This window comes from Phoenix dactylifera, unplaced genomic scaffold (genome assembly GCF_009389715.1).
Source record: "Phoenix dactylifera cultivar Barhee BC4 unplaced genomic scaffold, palm_55x_up_171113_PBpolish2nd_filt_p 000388F, whole genome shotgun sequence".
NCBI lineage: Eukaryota > Viridiplantae > Streptophyta > Magnoliopsida > Arecales > Arecaceae > Phoenix > Phoenix dactylifera.
In genome coordinates, this window is record NW_024067834.1 from 313,009 (window position 1) to 331,993 (window position 18,985).

At 40.0% G+C, this 18,985-nt stretch overlaps 1 protein-coding gene and 1 pseudogene across 1 annotated transcript; both read left to right on the forward strand.

Moving 5' to 3' along the window:
* Positions 1–375: 375 nt before the first annotated feature.
* On the forward strand, positions 376–1,387 carry LOC103703992. Its single transcript, XM_008787106.3, has one exon. The coding sequence runs from the start codon at positions 380–382 to the stop codon at positions 1,232–1,234; it is 855 nt and encodes a 284-aa protein (XP_008785328.2). The 5' UTR covers positions 376–379; the 3' UTR covers positions 1,235–1,387.
* A 5,426-nt stretch (positions 1,388–6,813) lies between these two features.
* On the forward strand, positions 6,814–8,496 carry LOC120105877 (annotated as a pseudogene).
* The last annotated feature ends 10,489 nt before the right edge of the window (positions 8,497–18,985 follow it).

The window sequence follows — 18,985 nt, forward strand, 5'->3', positions numbered from 1 at the left end:
GGGCCCACGGATGGGGAGGGTATGAGTAAAACCGGTCAGGATGCCCAACACACGGCCATTTCTGCCTGCATCGAACATTCTCCTGGCGGGGCGGGGGCTGCTACGCGGGGGTGGGCTTGTCCCTTCCTCCCCCTACCCCTTTTTTTCCAGCAAAAAAAAAAAAAAAAAAAAGTACCCTTATCTTGTAAATTAATAATAAAAATATAATACGGTGAGCCCCGGTGGAAACTTTTTTTTATTCGTTTTAGTACGACTACGAACCTTGAATAGGCATGGCATCGACCTCCTAATCCCCTTACTATTGGAACAGGTATAATCAGATCTCTCCAACTCCACTGCAAAAGTTCCACCTACCGTAATCTGATCTCCTTTAAATCCCATGCTCCTCTCGCATGTGTTGAATTCCAAGCAAGAAGAAATGGAGTTCCTCGCCTCCCTCATCCTCTCCCTCTCCTTCTCATCTCTCCTCCTCTCACCACCAGCACAAGCCACCGCTCCATCTGGCACAATCAAGAGGACCACGAAGCAGCAAATCCTTGCGAGCATCCCTCCAGGCACACAAGAAAACCCAGTTCCCTTCATCACCTCCCCCTCCGGCAAGTACGCCGCGTACCTCCTCCGCCGGGAGACCGCCCCCGGTGCTGGAGGCTTCGGCAGCGACTTCTGCTACATCCAGGTTCAGGACACGAGCACCGAGCAGAGCATGTGGGAGTCGGAGTGCGCCCCCGTGAGCACTGCCAACACCTGCGCCCTCGTGTTCGACGACAACGGGCTGGAGGTCTTCGACGGGAGCAACTCGGCCTGGGCCACGGACGACGCAGAGTCTGCCGATGAGAATTTCTTGGAGACTCTGGAGCTGGTGGACGAGGGAGACATGTGGCTCCGAGACAAGAAAGGAGAGCTGGCATGGAAGGCAAGCGAGGAGCCGCGTGCCAACCAGGGGTGCGGGCTGCCCGGGTCGCCCGGGCTGGCCCCGGCGAGGCCTCCATTCGCCGCTCCAATTGGCGGCGATGACAACCTTCCTTTCGGGCAGCAGCAGCTGCCGCAGCCGAGCACTCTTTCCACTCAGCAGGCGAAGCCCATGGCTGGGGTGAGCCAGACCTTCGGGTTCGACAGCAATCCACTGGCGGACAGCACCCCTTATGATAGCGGGTGCTCCAGAGGTGTCCAATACTGGCTTGGAACGGGAGGGGGTGTACTCCTTGCTCATCTGGTCTCCGGTCTTGTCTTCTGAAAGGGTACGTGTGTTCTTGTGATGGTAGGTGCCTCCAAAAGTTGTGTGGCGAGCAAATGGCTTCCTTCATATAGTGCCTTATTTGTTGTTTCGCTGTATTCCTTGAGCAAATGATTTAAGCTGTCCATCGAGTAATGCCAATATTATTCTGAACTGTTGCCTCCTCTTATCTGAGCACAAATTTCTTGCAACCTAACATACATCCAAGCTCAGGCCCAAGCCTCTCTTAACCCTATCCTTACATGGATATTGTTGAAAATATTACAGAAAAAAACAGCCATAAGTTTATAAAATTTCTAACCGACTCGACTCAGGTCCTTAAGATAAATCTTTCCGCCATCGCGTCTTGGTCCTAGAGCGGCTTGTTATGATCCCGGAGATGTATTATACTTGAAACATTTTGCAACAAATGTTTCCTTGACCTATCTGTTATATTTAATTTGTGCTAATTATGGCTGTGATTGGATGGAACTTTGGTGCTCTTCCAAGTTGAAGAATTAATTAGTGAAGTTAATTAGCAAAGGTATATGCTGTGATTTTAGAGTTGTATTTGGAATCTAGGTTTATCCTGTCTTAAGACGGTATGTATGAACAGTGATCATAGAATGCGATGAAACAGGGCTCCAATGTTGGTGAAATAATTGAATGTTCAGAAAGTTTTTACCAAAATATACTTTCAAAGATATATTGAAGTAGTGTTTATCTTGATTGCAACTTATTCTTTTGTTTTTTTATGAAGTATATTAATTCGAAAATTAAACTCTATGGAAGAAACATGGAGGCTATATGTGTGCCAGATTTGGACATTGAAAGATGAAAAGAATCAGATGGTGTACTTAGTATTAGAGTTACGGTTCATGCACATTTCAAGTTTAGGTATACAAGTGTAAGCGAGCGCAATCAAAATTTCATTCAAATTGTAACAAAAGAAATTTGAGTCTCTCAATGAAATAAGGGATTTGCAGTCTGCACCTTTATCTGCCAAAATTTCTCGTCATGGTAAATATTGATGAAAGCAGATTGGAAAAAAAAAAAAAACAGCTCTCTGTCACTCTATTTGGGTAAAAAATTGCACCGTTTCTTGTTCATTTGATCGTGGAATGATGCAGAGAGTTTTGGGTCTACAAGCTGAGGAAGGTTCACCTGCCGCAGAAATCTGTTGTTCGTAAGCTGGCCTACAGGGAAGGTGCCTTCTCAGTCTATAACTCTATATGCTTGTCTTCGTTCTCAGACTTCTGATAAAATTTAAGTTGTGTGTCAGTTCAAGAATGAGTGCCATGATTGCAAGCTTAGACTGATGTTTTAAATTCTCAGCTAGCTTCACCTTCTTCCTTGCCTCGCCTTGGTTTGGTAAGGCTAATCTGTCCATCATTTACCTGGCCATTCTTCACTGACATTGTCTTGTTGTGGTCTTGTTCAGTTCTTGATGTTACTGATCTGTTGGTATTCTGACAACAGCATGGAATATCTCTAGAGGAGCCCTTCCTCCTAATTTTCTTGGGAGAGGAGAAGAGTAAATATTATTCAACTCGTATTGGCTTGTTGAGATGCAAATTAAAATATTTAGAATATGCTTTAGCTGACAACTCCCCACCCCTCCCCAAGTTGCTTCTCACGGCTCAAGTCATCAGGCCCGCACCCCACTTTTGAGTCCCATCCACCCACCACAACCATTTCCCATGTTCATTTTACAGGCCAACAGGCCCAACCGCACCATTCCCCTATTTAATCTTTAGGTCCACACCGCACTCCACCCACAAAGCCCCCCCCTCCCTCCTTCTAAACCACAGGCCTATCAGGCCCAGAACACACTCCACCCCACCCCTACTCCGCAGGCCCACCAAATAGAATTGATCAGGCCTACAAGTTGCTGAAATCAAGCCCGCTAAGCTGTTGTGAATAGGTCCTATCTGCGCCACGCGACCGCATCTCTGATCGTCGTCTCGAGCCCAAGTTTTACTAGTTATGGAGGTATCTAGCGCTTCTTGGTTTGTTGGCGAGAACGACTAGCGTCCGGTTCCACTTGGTTCACACGCGATGAGCTTCAGTCGATTGACCCAGACTTATTGGAGTACTACCAGAGCTACATCGAGCCACATTCGTCAAGGTCGACTTCTTCCCACCCGGGGAGAGTTGGTGCGGACACCAGTGCTAGTTCAGCCAGTTCAATTGACTTGATTTTATTTTGGATTGATTTCATGTTATTTGGGTTTATTAGGGGAGTTTGTTATTTGACAACCCCTAGGGCTTATTTTGGTATTTTGTTATTTTGAAGATCTTTTGTGAGACTAGTTTCTTTTGGAGGGTTGTTTGCATTTTCTAGGTCTATAAATATGTTGGATCGTACATTGTTTAGGATTATGCTATGATGAATAAAAAAATGATTATTCTCTTCTTTTAGTCTTGGTGTGAAGCTTTGAGCTAGGACTAGGTACGAAGCCTAGTTCTCTCCCTCTCTTCTTCCTCTTCCCTTCTTTCTCTCCTCTCCTTCTTCTCTCTTTCTCCCTCTTTTTCCCTGCTGTCCTGCATCACTAATGCGGCATTTAATCTAACCTAATCCAAGTGCTTATGAAGCCAAACAATAGCACTGTTAGATTTAATCCAAGTTTTGCAGGGGCTGTGAAAACCAGCCCATAAGACAGTGAGCTAATGGGCCAAGCCCAACATGGCCGGCCCATCTGGAGACCCAGAGGTGGTGATCGCCAGCTGAGGCGGTTACAACCGCCTGACAGCCATGATCACCACCATTCTTCTCCCCCACTCCCCCACACTAGGGCTATAAGAACCTAGGAGTCGGACCGAGAGCTGTGGTGCCGAAGGGGGAAGGATTCTCAGCTCGCCACCTTGTTGTGCCGCCGGAGCAGACAGAGGAGCTCGCCGGAATCCTCCACGGCTCATCGGAGCTTGGTAATCCCTTAATTCCCTTTCTTTTCATTAACGGTTTACCAACTATTAGCTTAGATATATTCTAGTTAGGGGATGATTAACAGAGGAAGAAGGGAAGGGAGAAGATGAAGAGAAGGAAGGAGAAGGATCTAACCAATGATCGGCTGTTATCCGACATTGGCCGGAGATCCTCCTCCTTCACCCGACGGTGGCTTTTCCTTCCCATTAAAACCCTAGATCTAAAGATGTAAAGAAATCAACCTACCTTTGATGCACGGAAGGGCCCTCGGCTTGGACAGATCTGGTTTCCAGGGGTGGAACCGGTGTGATCTTCGCCGGAGGGGATCGGAGAAGACGGCCAAAGGGAGATTTCCCTGTTGACCGTGGGTGCCGCCGGCTCAGTGCACTGCGGACGCCATCCGGCCGACCACAGACATCGGCCGTGCACCACGCGAGCACCCCTGGCTTCGGCTGGGCCTCGTTGCTCCTCGATGGGTGCCGCACCCCATCTCTTCCACTGGAGGTGGAGGAGAGCGGCCATTTGGGCCGCGGCCACTGCAGGAGGGGCCACGGCCGCCGTAGCTGCCGCCGGTTGGCCGTAGCGTCACCGGCCTCGGGCCGGCCTCCTCCCGAGCGCCTCTCGAGCTCGCCTCCCAATTTCATGGGAGAAGAGGAGAAGAGGAAGAGGAGCTCGGGGAGGGAAGAAGAAAGAGGAGGAAAGGAAGGTTCGGGAAGAGAAGAAAAAGAAAGAAAAAAAAAGAAAAAGAAAAGAAAAAGAAAAGAAAAGAAAAGAAAAGAAAAGAAGGAAAGAAGGAAAAGAAAAGAAGAAAGAAAAAATAAATAAAAAATGGCTGTGGGCCGAAATGGGCCTGATTCCGAAGTGGGCTTTAAATAAACTTGGCTTTAGAAATCTGAAGCCGGGCTGGGCCCTAATTCAAGCCTAGTGTTCTTAAAACCAAAACTAACTGGGCTTGAAGAGCTCAAATTTTAATATAGAGACTAAATTGAATATAGTTTGAGACTAGGCTCCCTTTTAAATTAATTAGAATTGATAAGGATTAATTATAAATTAACTAATTGTGTTTCTGGGCCTGAATACAAATGGGCCCAGTAATTGAATCAGGCCACGGGCCTGATCCAGAAACCAATTAAACTTTGGGCCTGAATGCAAATGGGCCCAGACCTGAACCAGAAGCTGGATCAGACCTGAATCAGAGGTTGAATCAGATCTGAACCAGAAGCTGAATCAGAGTTGAACCAGAAATTGAATTGGGCCATGGGCCTGAACCAGAAATTGAACTAAGTTATTAAGAAAGATAGTAATTAAATGAAGTCGAATGTGTATCACGTTTTATAAGATGAAAAAGTATTATTTATGCAATTGGAATTATGTATAAGAATTGTGGAAAAAGTACCTAATATAATCTTATATTTTATCAAATACTTGTGATTACTTGATTATGAAATTGTATATGATTATTTATGTCTTCACAAAATTAGGATCAAGCATGTGTTAGCAAATGATTACATGATTTTGGATACATAGCATCCATCATTATTATTATTATTATATTATGTACACATGATTATGATGTTATAGAAAGATGCATAGAAAAAATAAAGTTTTTAGCATGATCATGAATTTTATTCAGCATGATGCCATTATTCACTTTCCAATGTATCGATGAGAAAAGATTTATGAAAAGCATGATATGTTTTAAAGAACTCTCAGATTGCTATGTACGACCCCCGCCAGTGGGTAACAGTAACTAGGCATACGACCCCAGCCAGTGGGTAAAAATAACTCGGCTTTACGACCCCCGCCAGTGGGTAATAGTAACTGGAAGATAGACCCTGCAGTGGTAAAGGCCTTGCCGTGGGAATAAGAGCGGCCATAGCTACACTACCATCTGAGAGTATGAATTTCAAAGTATAGAATAATGGCAAAAGTTTTATGATGCATAATCATATTTATGAAGTTGCATGAATGGACATGCATAGTTTTATGACTAGTTGGATTATTTGAAATGTTTACTTTATTACGAGCACAGATTTTAAAGCATGAATAATAACAGCACAGATTTTAAAGCATGATTAATGATGAGTACGGATTTCAAAGCAAGAATAATGATAAGTACGGATTTCAAAGCAGTGAATAAAGACAAAAGGTTTACATCTGGTTTGATTATAAGAAATGCTTACTTTGTTACAACCGTTAGTTTCTTAAAATAATGCACTAATATGAAAAATATTATGCTTGATCTGATAAGATTATGCATTGTTACTTACTGAGCTTTATAGCTCATATCCATTTATTTATGTTCTTACAGATGAATAGGAGATGCTAGGAACAAGGAGCGTGACATGCTTCAGGGTTATGGGGAAAAGAAAATGAAACATTAAATGTTGCTATTTTTAGATGCTTTGTAATCAATCTTTTATTGATGAAATATTTGATAACATTTAAGAATATAATTGTTCATAATTGATTTGAAGTTTTGAAGTGGCTGCGTGTTATTGCGGGTAAAGATTTGCAATAGCACGGCCGTGTCATGATCCGAATTCGGGGCGTGACAGGGGCCATGGACTATTTCATCAAATCAAGAAAATTGTACATTTTAAGTAATCTTCCTTCTCTAAGAAACTAAATGGTAAATGTATAAATGTATGGTTAATTATATTTTCTTTTTCTTTTTATCCTGGTTAATTATTATTCATGTCACCCATTTGAATGCAGACCTCTTTGTCGGTCGGTCTCAGATGCTGTCCATGTGTTGGAGGCAATTGCAGGTTATGACCCGAGAGATAAGGAAGCAACCCTAGCAGCATCAAAGTATATACCTCAGGGTGGTTACAGACAGTTCTTAAAGGTGGAGGGGTTGAAGGGCAAAAGATTTGGGAATTCTAAGAGCCGGCTTCTTTGCATTTTCTAAAGGATCTGTCCGTCGGAAGACTTATGAGGAGCATTTCAACACAATGAGGTGACTTCATCACAGAAAACATAGAATTATTGCATCAACCTAGCCTGCTAACTAAATTGATCTAGAAATAGTCAATCAACTAAGTCTACATTTTCTTTTTCTTTTTCTTTTCGGTAAGGATGATGAGAGCTCCAATGATCATTTCACAAATATAATACATAGCTACTTGTGCCAATTACTTGGAGAAATACTCTCTTGTGATACAATAAGACTACCAATTTTCACAACTTTCGTTAGCATGGGCTTCATTAAAAGGAGAGGAGATTCACAAGGTTATTTCGATATTATGCATGATCCAAACATTTTTGGATCTTTTTAAATACAAAAAGCTAAGTCCGATCAAATTTAGTCAAGAACTATTTGATAAAGAGGTAATTGACTATGTGTTCGATTTAGATCCAAACTAGAGGTGGTGTTGTGAACTGGAGCTAATCCGAACTTTGACCTGGTTTACCTGGCCTCCAAACTATACAAAAACCTATAACGTTGCCTTTTCTTTCATTGTTTTTGAAGAAAAATTTTCTTTATTACTATCATATATATGGATATGTATATGCTTGTCTAACATCTGACAAAACATTTGGTAGAGAAAAGGGAGCTATATTGATTGACAACCTTGGCATCCTTGACTATCAGCAAAGTGGCGAGGTGGTCGCACTATTGGCTGAGTTTAAGTTATCCTTGAATGCTTACTTGTCAGAGTTGTCCTATTCGCCTGTCAGGTCTCTTGCAGATGTAATAGCCTTCAACAATGAACATAGTGTTGAGGTAATGCAAACTATATATATATATATATATATATATATATATATATATATATATATATATATATATATATATATATATATATATATATATATATATATATATATATATATATATATATATTATTTCCTATTTCAGATAATAAACTGAGGTTTTACTACGTTTTAAATGTAGGAAAAGATGGAAGAATTTGGCCAACTTGTTTTCTTGGCGGCTCAAAAACTCAAATGGGATTGGTCCTGCTGAGAGAAGTGCAATAGCTAAAATGACTCAACTCTCCAGGGAAGGATTGGAAGGATTGATGATAGAGAAGCAATTAGATGCAATTGTGACACCTGGTGCAAATATATCCCCCCTTCTTGCCATTGGTGGGTACCCAGGCATTACTGTTCCTGCAGGATATGAATTAGATGGAAATCCTTTTGGTATTTGTTTTGGTGGTTTAAAGGGTTCGGAACCAAAATTAATCGAGATTGCTTATGCTTTTGAACAAACAACAAATGTCCGCAAACCTCCATCAGATTATAAGCCATGAAAAAGGCCATTAATTGTTTGGGCTGTGTTTGATTCATGAATGAGAAAAGTGGAAATAGACGCTATGCTTATCGGCAAGGTTGTTCCACAAATTATGTTTATTTATGTATGGCATAATTGAAGTGCTGTCTGGTTGATATTTTTACAGTAAGATTGCTATTTGAAGTAATTAAGATGGATAAATGATGTGTTTACCGTTATTATCTATGGCTCTACTTGGTATATTTTTTTTATGTATTTTATTTAAATAAAAATCCAAGCAACCAATTACTATGCTAATAATATACATATGGATGTATGAAAAATTATTATTGCTCGTAGTTCAACAGGAAATCATATTATTCCTAAATATATCTAGTAACTTGTTCTTCAAAAATAAAATGGATTATGATATATTTGCCTTTGTCACTTGTCCTTTTTTTTATTGAAGAAAATATTCGGAGGCTTCAATCATATTCACCTTTGTCGTAAGGATAGGCATTCGTTGCTTATAGTCTAAGTAGAAATAACAAAATTATCTTTTACATTCTCAGGTAATCAACAATAGTCCAATTAGCGGTAAAAAGCATAGGGTAATTGAGAGTCGAGCGGCACCCACCCATGTCAAAGGAGAGCGAGGTAAACCAATGGCGTGAATAGCTTATGACAAGGTTCTCCGGAAATAGTTATATCTGCGATCGACGTTTGAGCAGTGTACCGTTCCCAGTTTATACCAGGCTTTTTAATATTTTTTAGCAGGCACGAGCCTTCTTTCATATCTTATTTATGCTTTATGTGCCAACCAAATGCAGCCTTAATAATGTTATGATTGAGAGAAAACATTATTTTGCAGAGATCCTCCTCGCTTAAAATTTTGTCTGAATTGAGGTAACAACCCCTTGAGAGTAACACCTCTGGGCTGTTATTCTGGGCGGGCATGCTAATGTTTTTTAATTTGCATTTCCATGCTGAACAATGACGAAACCAAATTGAAGCCACTTGGACAAATGCTTCCGTGGACATGCATGAAGGTAGCTCTTTGTTTAGTAGATTTTTTTTTTTTTTTGAAGAAAATCTATTTCCTGACATGTTTCCTGCTGCTCACCCCAACGCCTATTCTACTCTCTTATATGGCCAGAGCTATAGTTTTAAGCATATTAACAAGTTGTTCGAGAGAGATCCATAATGAATTCCCTTCAGGTCATGCTATGGAGCATCCAAAATTAATACTTTTTTTTATTAATGGAAGAGTTTAGGAAGTCCTAACTTAAGACAGTAAAGATTGATTAATATATAGAAGTTGCGACTAAGGGTGGCAATTTATGATCCGACCCATCAATTTGACCGGCAAATGACTCGTTTTAAGCAGATTTGGGTTTAACATAAATGTCTTTGAGTTGTAAATGAATCAAGTCGTTTAAACATATTTATTAAATGAGTTAGGTTTAGATTTAAACATTTGACCTATTTAGAACATATTCCAGGAGGTCCATTGTGCATTACCTGGCAAGAACCAGAAGAAGTGATCGAACCTTCAGAACGAGATGAGCGTCGTGTGTCCTGCTGTAATAGCTCTGCATTCAATTTTCTCCAAGGATTTTCTTCTTCAAGCCAGAACCTATTCCACCAAGGTCTGGTTGAAAATGTTGAGGTTGATGATGCCCAGGGCACCAAACATTCCGGGGCGGGCGGCATATGAGCACCTGAAATTGACCTCCTGTACATTGATCTTGGCCCCTCCATAAGAAAGTTCTTTGAAGCATGCCAATTTTGCAAATGACCCATTTGCCAGGTCTAACATCCACTAACTTCGAATGGAGCTCAAGACAGCATTAACAACGGTTAAATGGCCTTCAATAGATAGAATTGTCCTTTTTCTACATAGCAATTAGTTAATTTGCTCATCTTAAAGTTAATTTGGAATCCAGTCATTAGTTCAAAGGAATATAGAATGAACTTCAACATAGAGACGAAGAGCCTCAGCTTTTCCTAAAAAATTAGTGTCAACAGCGTAATGAAGATGCTAATATCCAGTGACGTGGCTGAGCCACTTCCAGAGATTCAGAAGCATCCTGTTGGAGTCTAATACATTAACAATGATGATGAATAACAATGGAGAGAGTGGGTCTTCCTGCTTAAGGCCCCTCTCATCGTCGATCCATTTTCCATCCTCGCCATTGATCAGTTGTACTAGTTTACTAGTTTGCTAGTTTGCAGGTAGAGAGAAATGCAAGGACAACATTTAACCCCAAAACCTGTAGCTTCGTGTAGATTGTTGAGGAAACCCCAGTTAACTTTATTGAATGATTTTGTATAATCAAATTTGTACCCGACACTAACAAAGTATTATGTATAACTGTAGAACGGCACACTATGCGGAGTAGATCGACCGTATCGGTCTATGATCCCGAACAAATTTCAAAACAAATAAATGCTAAAAGAAAGTAGATCGACCATGGCGGCCTATGATTCAGGACAAATGCCAAAACAAAGAGATGTTAAAAAAATAATTAAGAAAGAAAAAATATTTTATTAAAAAATTGTGCCACACAAAAAATTTCTTCCAATTTTTTGCCCGCTTCTCACACCACATAGAAGGAGATACAAAAATCGCTTTGCATAGAGCATTATATAAATAGAATATTTGATTCCCTACTAAATTCAAAATCTAATATCTACTAAAAAAATAAGTTTTGATAATTATTAAAAATTAAAGATAACTATTTTTTTTTAAAAAAAGTAAGCCAGAAATGCTTAATCCTAATAATACGAACCAAAAGAAACTCAAAAAGTACCTTTGCTAGACCGAAATTTTGTTGCTTCGCCGATAGCCAAGCCTTCCGTGCTCTCCGAGGCCAACTCAGAGTAGGCACAAAAGCCCAGCAACGACGGCGCTGCTTGCGTGAAAGGAAACGGATCCGGTCCCACGTGCCGTTCACACGTTTGCTGGGCACTTCAATTCCCAGAGTCCCTCTCAGACTAGGATTGCAACACTGAAATTTTTAACCTATAAAAAGGAAGCTCCCCTCTCTCTCTCCCACAGCTGCCTTCGCCTTCGATTTTACTCCTCTCCGTCGAAAGCTTCAAATCACTCTGTTCTGCCATGGAGAAGCCTCTGGCGTCGTCTTCTCTTTATCCGAGTCCCAACTTCTCCTCTGACGATGATAAGCAGCCCCAACGAAGGCTTTTCAGTCGCTGGATTGGGATGAAGAAGGGAAGAGATTGGAATAAGATAGGGAACGCCGAACCAAAATCTTCCGGAGGGTCGATAAAGAAGTTGCAGCAGGAGCAGCAGCAGAACGGGCCAATGCAGCTATGGTTCGCACCAGAGTTCGATGGGCTTCACTGTTTTGAGATCATGGTCTCCCACTCATGAGATCCTCTCTTTCATTACTTCGTAGCATCTTTTTAGCTTTTTTGTCCCTTCTACCTTTTTTTTTTTTAAGCTCTAAAGACATCTTCCATTGACTGGTTCTGTTATCAGTGAAACAATATGGTAGTAGCAAGAGTATTGATTCTGTAAGGTATTAAGTTTAATTATAGCCTGATTCCTTATATGCGGTCTTCTCGTTTTCAGCCTGGAAATCTAGAACAGGATTTCTCTCAAGAAAGATAAAGAGTTTTTTTTATTATTTTTTAGGGAAAGCACATATCAGTTGCTCAGATATTGTATGACTAAACATAATTATATGAGCAAATCTAGCAATATTGTATGACTATAGAGTTTTTGAAGTATGTATTAATTTTTAGAATTTATTTTGATAATCTAACTAAACTGGCTGGGATTTTTCGTTATATTCGTTGATTGAGCAGCCAATTTTGGTTCATAACCCATATCAACCAAAATTGGCCACGTTCCAATGGATCGTCAATTCATGAATCCGCCAAAAAATCCAGTCCAATCATACTGATTAGTCCTCCATATTTTTTTATTCCAATAATTTTTTGCTCTTTAATTTAATGCTGCATAGATTTTTTATTCTTTAATTTATATTTGGTTTAGTAAAATATCTAGAGCAGCAGCCAATTAAAAACCATGCTCAATTTTAGTCTGACTATTAGCCTTATGAACGTATGATAGGTTTCAGCGGATCTTTATCCGATTGCCAGCAAATTCTCCAGCATTAACGCTATTACGAATTTGCAAAACCTAACAGTGGCATCTCACAGTCTTCCTCGTTGGATAATTTGCAAGTGCGAGCTAGTTCTTGAGATAAATTTGAGAGTCTGCTCTGACGTTCGAGTTTAGACGTAGTTGTAATAGGACAATACTATCACCTAACATATAGACGAATTAGGGGGGATGGGCTGCTGATCCACCCACAAGCGGAGACCGCGAAGGGCCGAGTCCGGCCCACCCACAACCAGGACCAACGACTAGGCTCGCGATCCGTACCTTTTGAACTTTGAATGTTGAATGAATCTTTAATATAATAATATTATTATGAATCTTTAACATAATATTATGGATCTTTTCAATTCAAAAAGGTACGATGCAGGATTGTCATTGGTAGTAGAGTTTTATAGTTCCTAGAAGTAGAAATTTGGATATTAGAGCTTTTGGAAGTAGATTTTTTACAAAAATTTTTAAAATACTGTAAAACTTTAATATATATTTGATAACCAAAATAAGAAGTACTTTTAAAATATTAAAATAGCTATAAAGAATATTACAGGGTATAATACAATATAATATTACATATTAAAATATTATTATTTTGTATAATATTATTATAATATGGTGTAATATAATATTGAATACCATAGCATAATAATATAACATAATATGATATGATATAGTAATATATTATTAATAGTACAATATTACTACAATATAATATAATATAATATAATATAATATTATGTTATAATATAATATATAATATAATACAATCTGTTGATTTATGGTCTGCTCATTGGGACAGATACTACAGCAGACAGAAACATCCTGAATCTGTTCGAGCCCATCATCATGCAGATTCTGTTCTTTTCGAGTCAGTTCTGCAACTCACACTGTTCAAATCGAAAATCACCTCGAGCGATCCTCAATTTTTTATTTTTTTGGTGAAAACCGCAACTCACACTAACCTAGCATGAGTACAGCCAGCTACATCAGCATCAAGCAAACAACATAAAGCCGATCCTTCATTTTCAGGGTCTTCATAAACAACTACATCAGGCCCATCCGAATTCATCCCATCAAGCTCGGCGTCACTGGAAGACTCACCAGCAAACTCTTCTTTGCTGTCCTCGAGAATTACATCTCCATCATCCACTGGAATAGGAGACATTTCTACTGCATCTCTTACCCCTTCACTGATCACACTAATTGCTTCCACACCATTCGATTCAATATGCATGGCTTCATTCCCATATTCTCCTTTTTTGAGTGGAAGAGAACGGACCAATTCCATAGAAGCTTTCATCTAACCTTCAGAACCAGCTGCCCTGGCTCTTCAGGAATCAGGACTCACATCATTTACTTGCATATCAATAGATTCACCAAAATTCTCGGGAACACTTGCTTCTTGTTTCCCAGAACTCCGAGCATTGGCCCCAACATCACCTGACCCATCAAAATTCTCTGCAGCAACCGTTTCCTGTTCCTCAGTTCTCTGATCGTTTACCTTCATATCTACAGCCTCATCATACTTCTCCACACCAATTGTTTCCTGTTCGTCGGGACCGCGATCAATTTCGTGCGCATCCATTGACTCGACAAACTTCTCGAACCCTTGATCCACATCTCCATCCTCACCTTCAGGCGCTTCTCCAATCCCCTCTTCATTTACAGCAAAATCTTGCGAATCAGAACGCTCGGGTTGCCGTGGCTCCATGGCCATCCTCAAAAATCCCAGACGAAACCAGAGGTCAAAAGGACCCAATTTTCCAGAGATTACTGAATCAAATACCACAAATCACATAAATATCCAAACAAAAGCGTACAAAGACAGCAGGATGATCGAATCAAGAGCGCCAGGTCCCTTCATGAAATGCAGAATCCGGCTCAAAATAGGCAAACTTCGGATCAAAATCAGTTCTAATACCTAGCGTTTCCATCTATGAATTCAAAGATTAAAGGATTCAGATAAAATAGGGGAAGAGACGACGAACCTGACGATGGAAAACGAGATCGAACCTGACGATGGAAAACGAGATCGAAACACTGACTATTCCCCCCCCCCCCCCCCCCCCCGCGGGGGAAGCTATCGGAAGAAGCGAATTAAAAATAAGGTATCCTTCTCAAAATTCAAATTTATATAAATATCCCTTAAAATTTATATTTATTTTTGTATTATGATAAAACATTATTTTTACACAAATATCTATAATATAACTATTCTTCTAGCACCAATAACAAAAAACATATTTATTTTATTTAAAAATAAAATAAAATTTTGAAATTACTTTTTCTTTTTTTATCATGACCATCTTATAAATATTTTCTTTTGCACATCTATCCATTAAGAATATTTTAGTCATTTTAATTTGAAACTGTTAATTTTTTAACGATGTTAGATAGCGTAGATATATATGTAAAAATAAGGATAAAAATGGTAGAATAGTAAAGTAAGTGTTTGGATATGCCAAAAGAGAAGGAAAAAAAAGGAAAAACGTAAAGGATGGGGGAAGCCGGGAAGGTGGTTGGTCGAACAACTGTTGGTATAAAATCTACGTTGAGGAATCACGTAACATCTCAATAATCAAAAAATTAATTAAAAATGCTCTGTTGGCATTCCATGCTGCTTGATGGCACGGGCGCGGCAGATGGGACAAGATGAAGACCTAATTGCGAGCCACCGGTCGATACAGTCCTTGTGAAACATGTGGCCGCACCTCGGCAGCACCCGGACCTCCTCTCCGGCCGCATATTCCCCGAGGCACACCGGGCAGATCTCCTCCTCTGGGCTGGTGGTGGAGCGAGAAGGCAGGTCGACGTAGATGAGTACCGGGATGGCTTGGAGCTGGCAAGAGCAGTGCGGGTCTTGGCCGGCACCCACTGTTACAGCGCGACTGTTTTCTGGATTGGCCGTCGCGTTGCGGCCGGGCTGCGGCCCGGGTCCGACGAGGCACCTGATGATCCTGTCAATGATGAGGAATGCAGCGAAGGCGGACAAGGCAACAACGAAGGCAGCCATCCCATGTAGCCAAAGACGGCCCGGCACTCCGGAGACTTTTTATGGACATCTGCAGGAGATATTCCTTCTCCTTTGTACTCTTTGCTTTCTCGTGACTGGGCAGGATGTACTCTAGTTAGAGCTATATAAATTGCCGCATTTACCAAAAAAAAAAAAAAAAAAGACGGCCCGGCCAATCGGCGGTCGCGGATTCATTTCGTTGGTCGGCAAGGAGACGGCGGTGGTGGAACGGCATTGTTCAGAGAGAGAGAGAGAGAGAGAGAGAGATGCATGCATGTCGTAACAGGTTGGATTTGCGAGCATCAATTTGAGGATACGATATGAGGGCATGTATTTGGGACTTAGGGAATGGAAGCATGCATGAATGCGCAGCGAGGTGCGTGCGCTGGTTTCGTGGGAGCTTGATGTATCTGAGAGCTTAGCTTGCACGGGGATTGCCTTTTTCTGTCTGCAATACTAAATACTTATCTTCTTTGGAAAAAAAATACTTGAATTTTTTAGCGTCCAGATGCATGTAGTTTAAAGAATGAATTAATGGGGAATTATGTGCTGCCAAAGTATTTGATGATAAGGGGGGCGAAAGGAGCCAGCCAGCCTTTATCGAATAAATCAGAAGTTAATTACGAGAGAAAACCAACAGAGAACAAAACAGAAGAAAGAACAGCAAACAGATTGGACTTGGTGGCAACAACCTGATTTCTTGGAACACAGGCCATCAATAAGGGAAAGAGTATTCGCACGGATCAAAAAGCATCCCACTTGATGCTTAGTATCAGGCAGTATGCTGATCTCCAATTTCCCATATATATATAGAGTTTGATTAAATATTTATATTTAATATCTTATAAATATTTATATGTAGCATAAATATTTGTTATATTTAATATTTAAATAGAGTTTTATTATTGTAGGATCTATTTTATTCTTCCGGTCTTTGAAGTCCTCTTTAGATATAATTTTTATATTTTTTTTAACTTTTTCTTGTTTAATAGTTCATAAGATGGTAAAATAGTAAAATTTTTATTGGCCTGAAGTCATCTCTGGTTATTCGAGAGAAATAAAATGGCTTGTTATTTGCCCAAGGGTGGTAACATTGAAACACGGTCAATGAAAACATTTTTTAGCCCAAGGGTGGTACCATCGAGCAAGAGCTTGGTGGTATGATATTGATTATTCAAATAATTACTTGTGAGGTATTTTAGTGCAATCTTTTTCTTTTTTTTTTTTGACCCAGCAAACGTTAGGAAAGACCAGTACCATATTCATTTCATTGCATATAAAATAGATAACAAAGAGAGAAAAACTAAAAAAAGTAAACAAAACATTTATCTATCGTACAACAAATATATATGGAATATATGTGGATTATTATGCAGAACATGCATCTCTTGGTTGTCTGCTCCCCAGGTTGTGTTTAGCTGCTAAGCTCATGGTTTAAAACTGCTTGCCCGGGCTCTTTGGCCCATCTAATCCAAACTCAGTAGGATGTGTAAAAATGAGGCCCAGCCAATGTGAAAAGTGGGCCAGTTAAATAGGTGATAAAGCCCACCATGTGCCTATAATAATAAACCATCACCTTGAATCATCACTCTAATATAGGGCAATCTAATCATATCTCTCAGAAAGTGATGAGCATGTTAACCAAAAACAAGCTTTCTACTTTCACAGGATATTAGTGAAGCAGCAAAGATTCCTGATAGGTTAAAAAATATTTTGAAAATGAGAGTAGGCAATATGTTGATGAAGAGAAAATGTAGGTGTACTGTTAATGGGCATTCTGATTGCCCGTCAATTTCATTATCCTTGTCCTTTATTTTCCCAAATGATTGTTTCCACGCAGGTTGATATACTGAATGGTAAATGAAATGTAGCTCATGAATTTTTAGTTGCATTCAGTTCAAGAGAGAAAAAAGTGGTTAAAGAACAACCCTACATTGATTATCCTTTTAGGGAGAAACTGGCGAAGCTGAACATGTTCATCGTCTTACTACATTAGGGGAGAGTTTTGCATGGTGTTGCAAAGACCTCTTGCAAATCCACTAACTAATCATGCATAAACATGAATATATATATATATATATATATATACCATGGTTAGTAGGTGGAGTCGTTGTTGCCCAGTACAGCCCAACTACTGAGCCAAGCGGTGATGGGGGTGGGTTGTGCTCGTTGAACTCCCAATATTTTGGTGTGGAGGTGGAGCCTAAGCCTCTACACTATGGATTGAACTCGTGAAGATGGATTGAACGGTGAGTTGCCTTTTCTTTCTCCTGCATTCTATTTTTATGCATTCTTTTTCCATAGAGTGATTGGGTCATTTATCTCCACCAATTTCACGCTTGGGAGGAGTATTTGACATGTTTGAGGGGGTGATCATTTTCGATTTAATATGCCGCAGTCTCAGGCCAAGCATTTGTTAGTATAAGATCCGTGATATGTTTCCTGGCCATCGAGATTCCAAGGTTTTCCTTGCAAATAGAGTATAGTCAGTTTTTGTTTAGTGATAACATATTTCACCAAGGAAGAGAGAGAGATCCACAATCAGTGCATAAGAATCTTATTATGTAAAATCTCTATATTATAGCATCATTACCAAGATACGCTATCTTGATACCGAACTTTATATCAGTGCCACACTATCACTATATCCGTACGGTATGATACAGAATCCGTTCGACGTACTCAGTATTAATACGTTCTCCGTACCATATATATATCAGTATAGAATCAATACAATATGCTAGTACAACGAACTTTGGTCGTTGCTCTCTTGATAAAACGTTTTACTGGATCTGAAATCTGCAGGAAGTTATAATTAATGATTTTGTGAACATTACCTTGTAAGATGAATAAAAGAATTTAATATGCCATGCATGACGCTTAGCCAGTGGAGAAGGTCCAACAATTATCATGAATAAATATATATTGGAAAAAAGATTAAACAGAGCTTAATTGTTTTCATTCAGAAAATGAAAGAAAACAGTACAAAATAAACAGTCAAACTGGTTAAAAGTAACCGAAAAAGAATCTACTGTGGGTTGTTGGATCCACTCACTGCCCATGTGAATGCACGGCCTTTTTTTGGAGGCACTCCCAACTCCCAAGCTAAAGATGGTCCAAGTTTTAGTTTCTATGCCCTCGACAGACAAGTACCAATTTCTAATTTTAAGATAAATGAGTGTAAGATTTTGTTTTAGATGAAAAGATAAAATAGAGGAGCTTTAAAGGAAACTTCCGTTGGTGCAGGTCCCCGCATCACTGGCACCAGACAACTACCTACTGTAACGGTAGGGTCGATTTAAAGCTGGCGTCGCCGGCCTTTCCGCTCTAAAGTTGGGCAAATGGACTGCTCACCTAATATACTTGCATGCAAGGCTTTATAATTGGACTACCAACCTCGTAGGGTCGCAAGGCCAGGGATCCAATGTGACCTTCATGACAACTTAGATCCCAACCACCTTAGCTTC

Coding starts and splice junctions, on each gene's coding strand:
- LOC103703992 (XM_008787106.3), top strand. CDS start 380: ATGCTCCTCTCGCATGTGTTGAATTCCAAGCAAGAAGAAATGGAGTTC.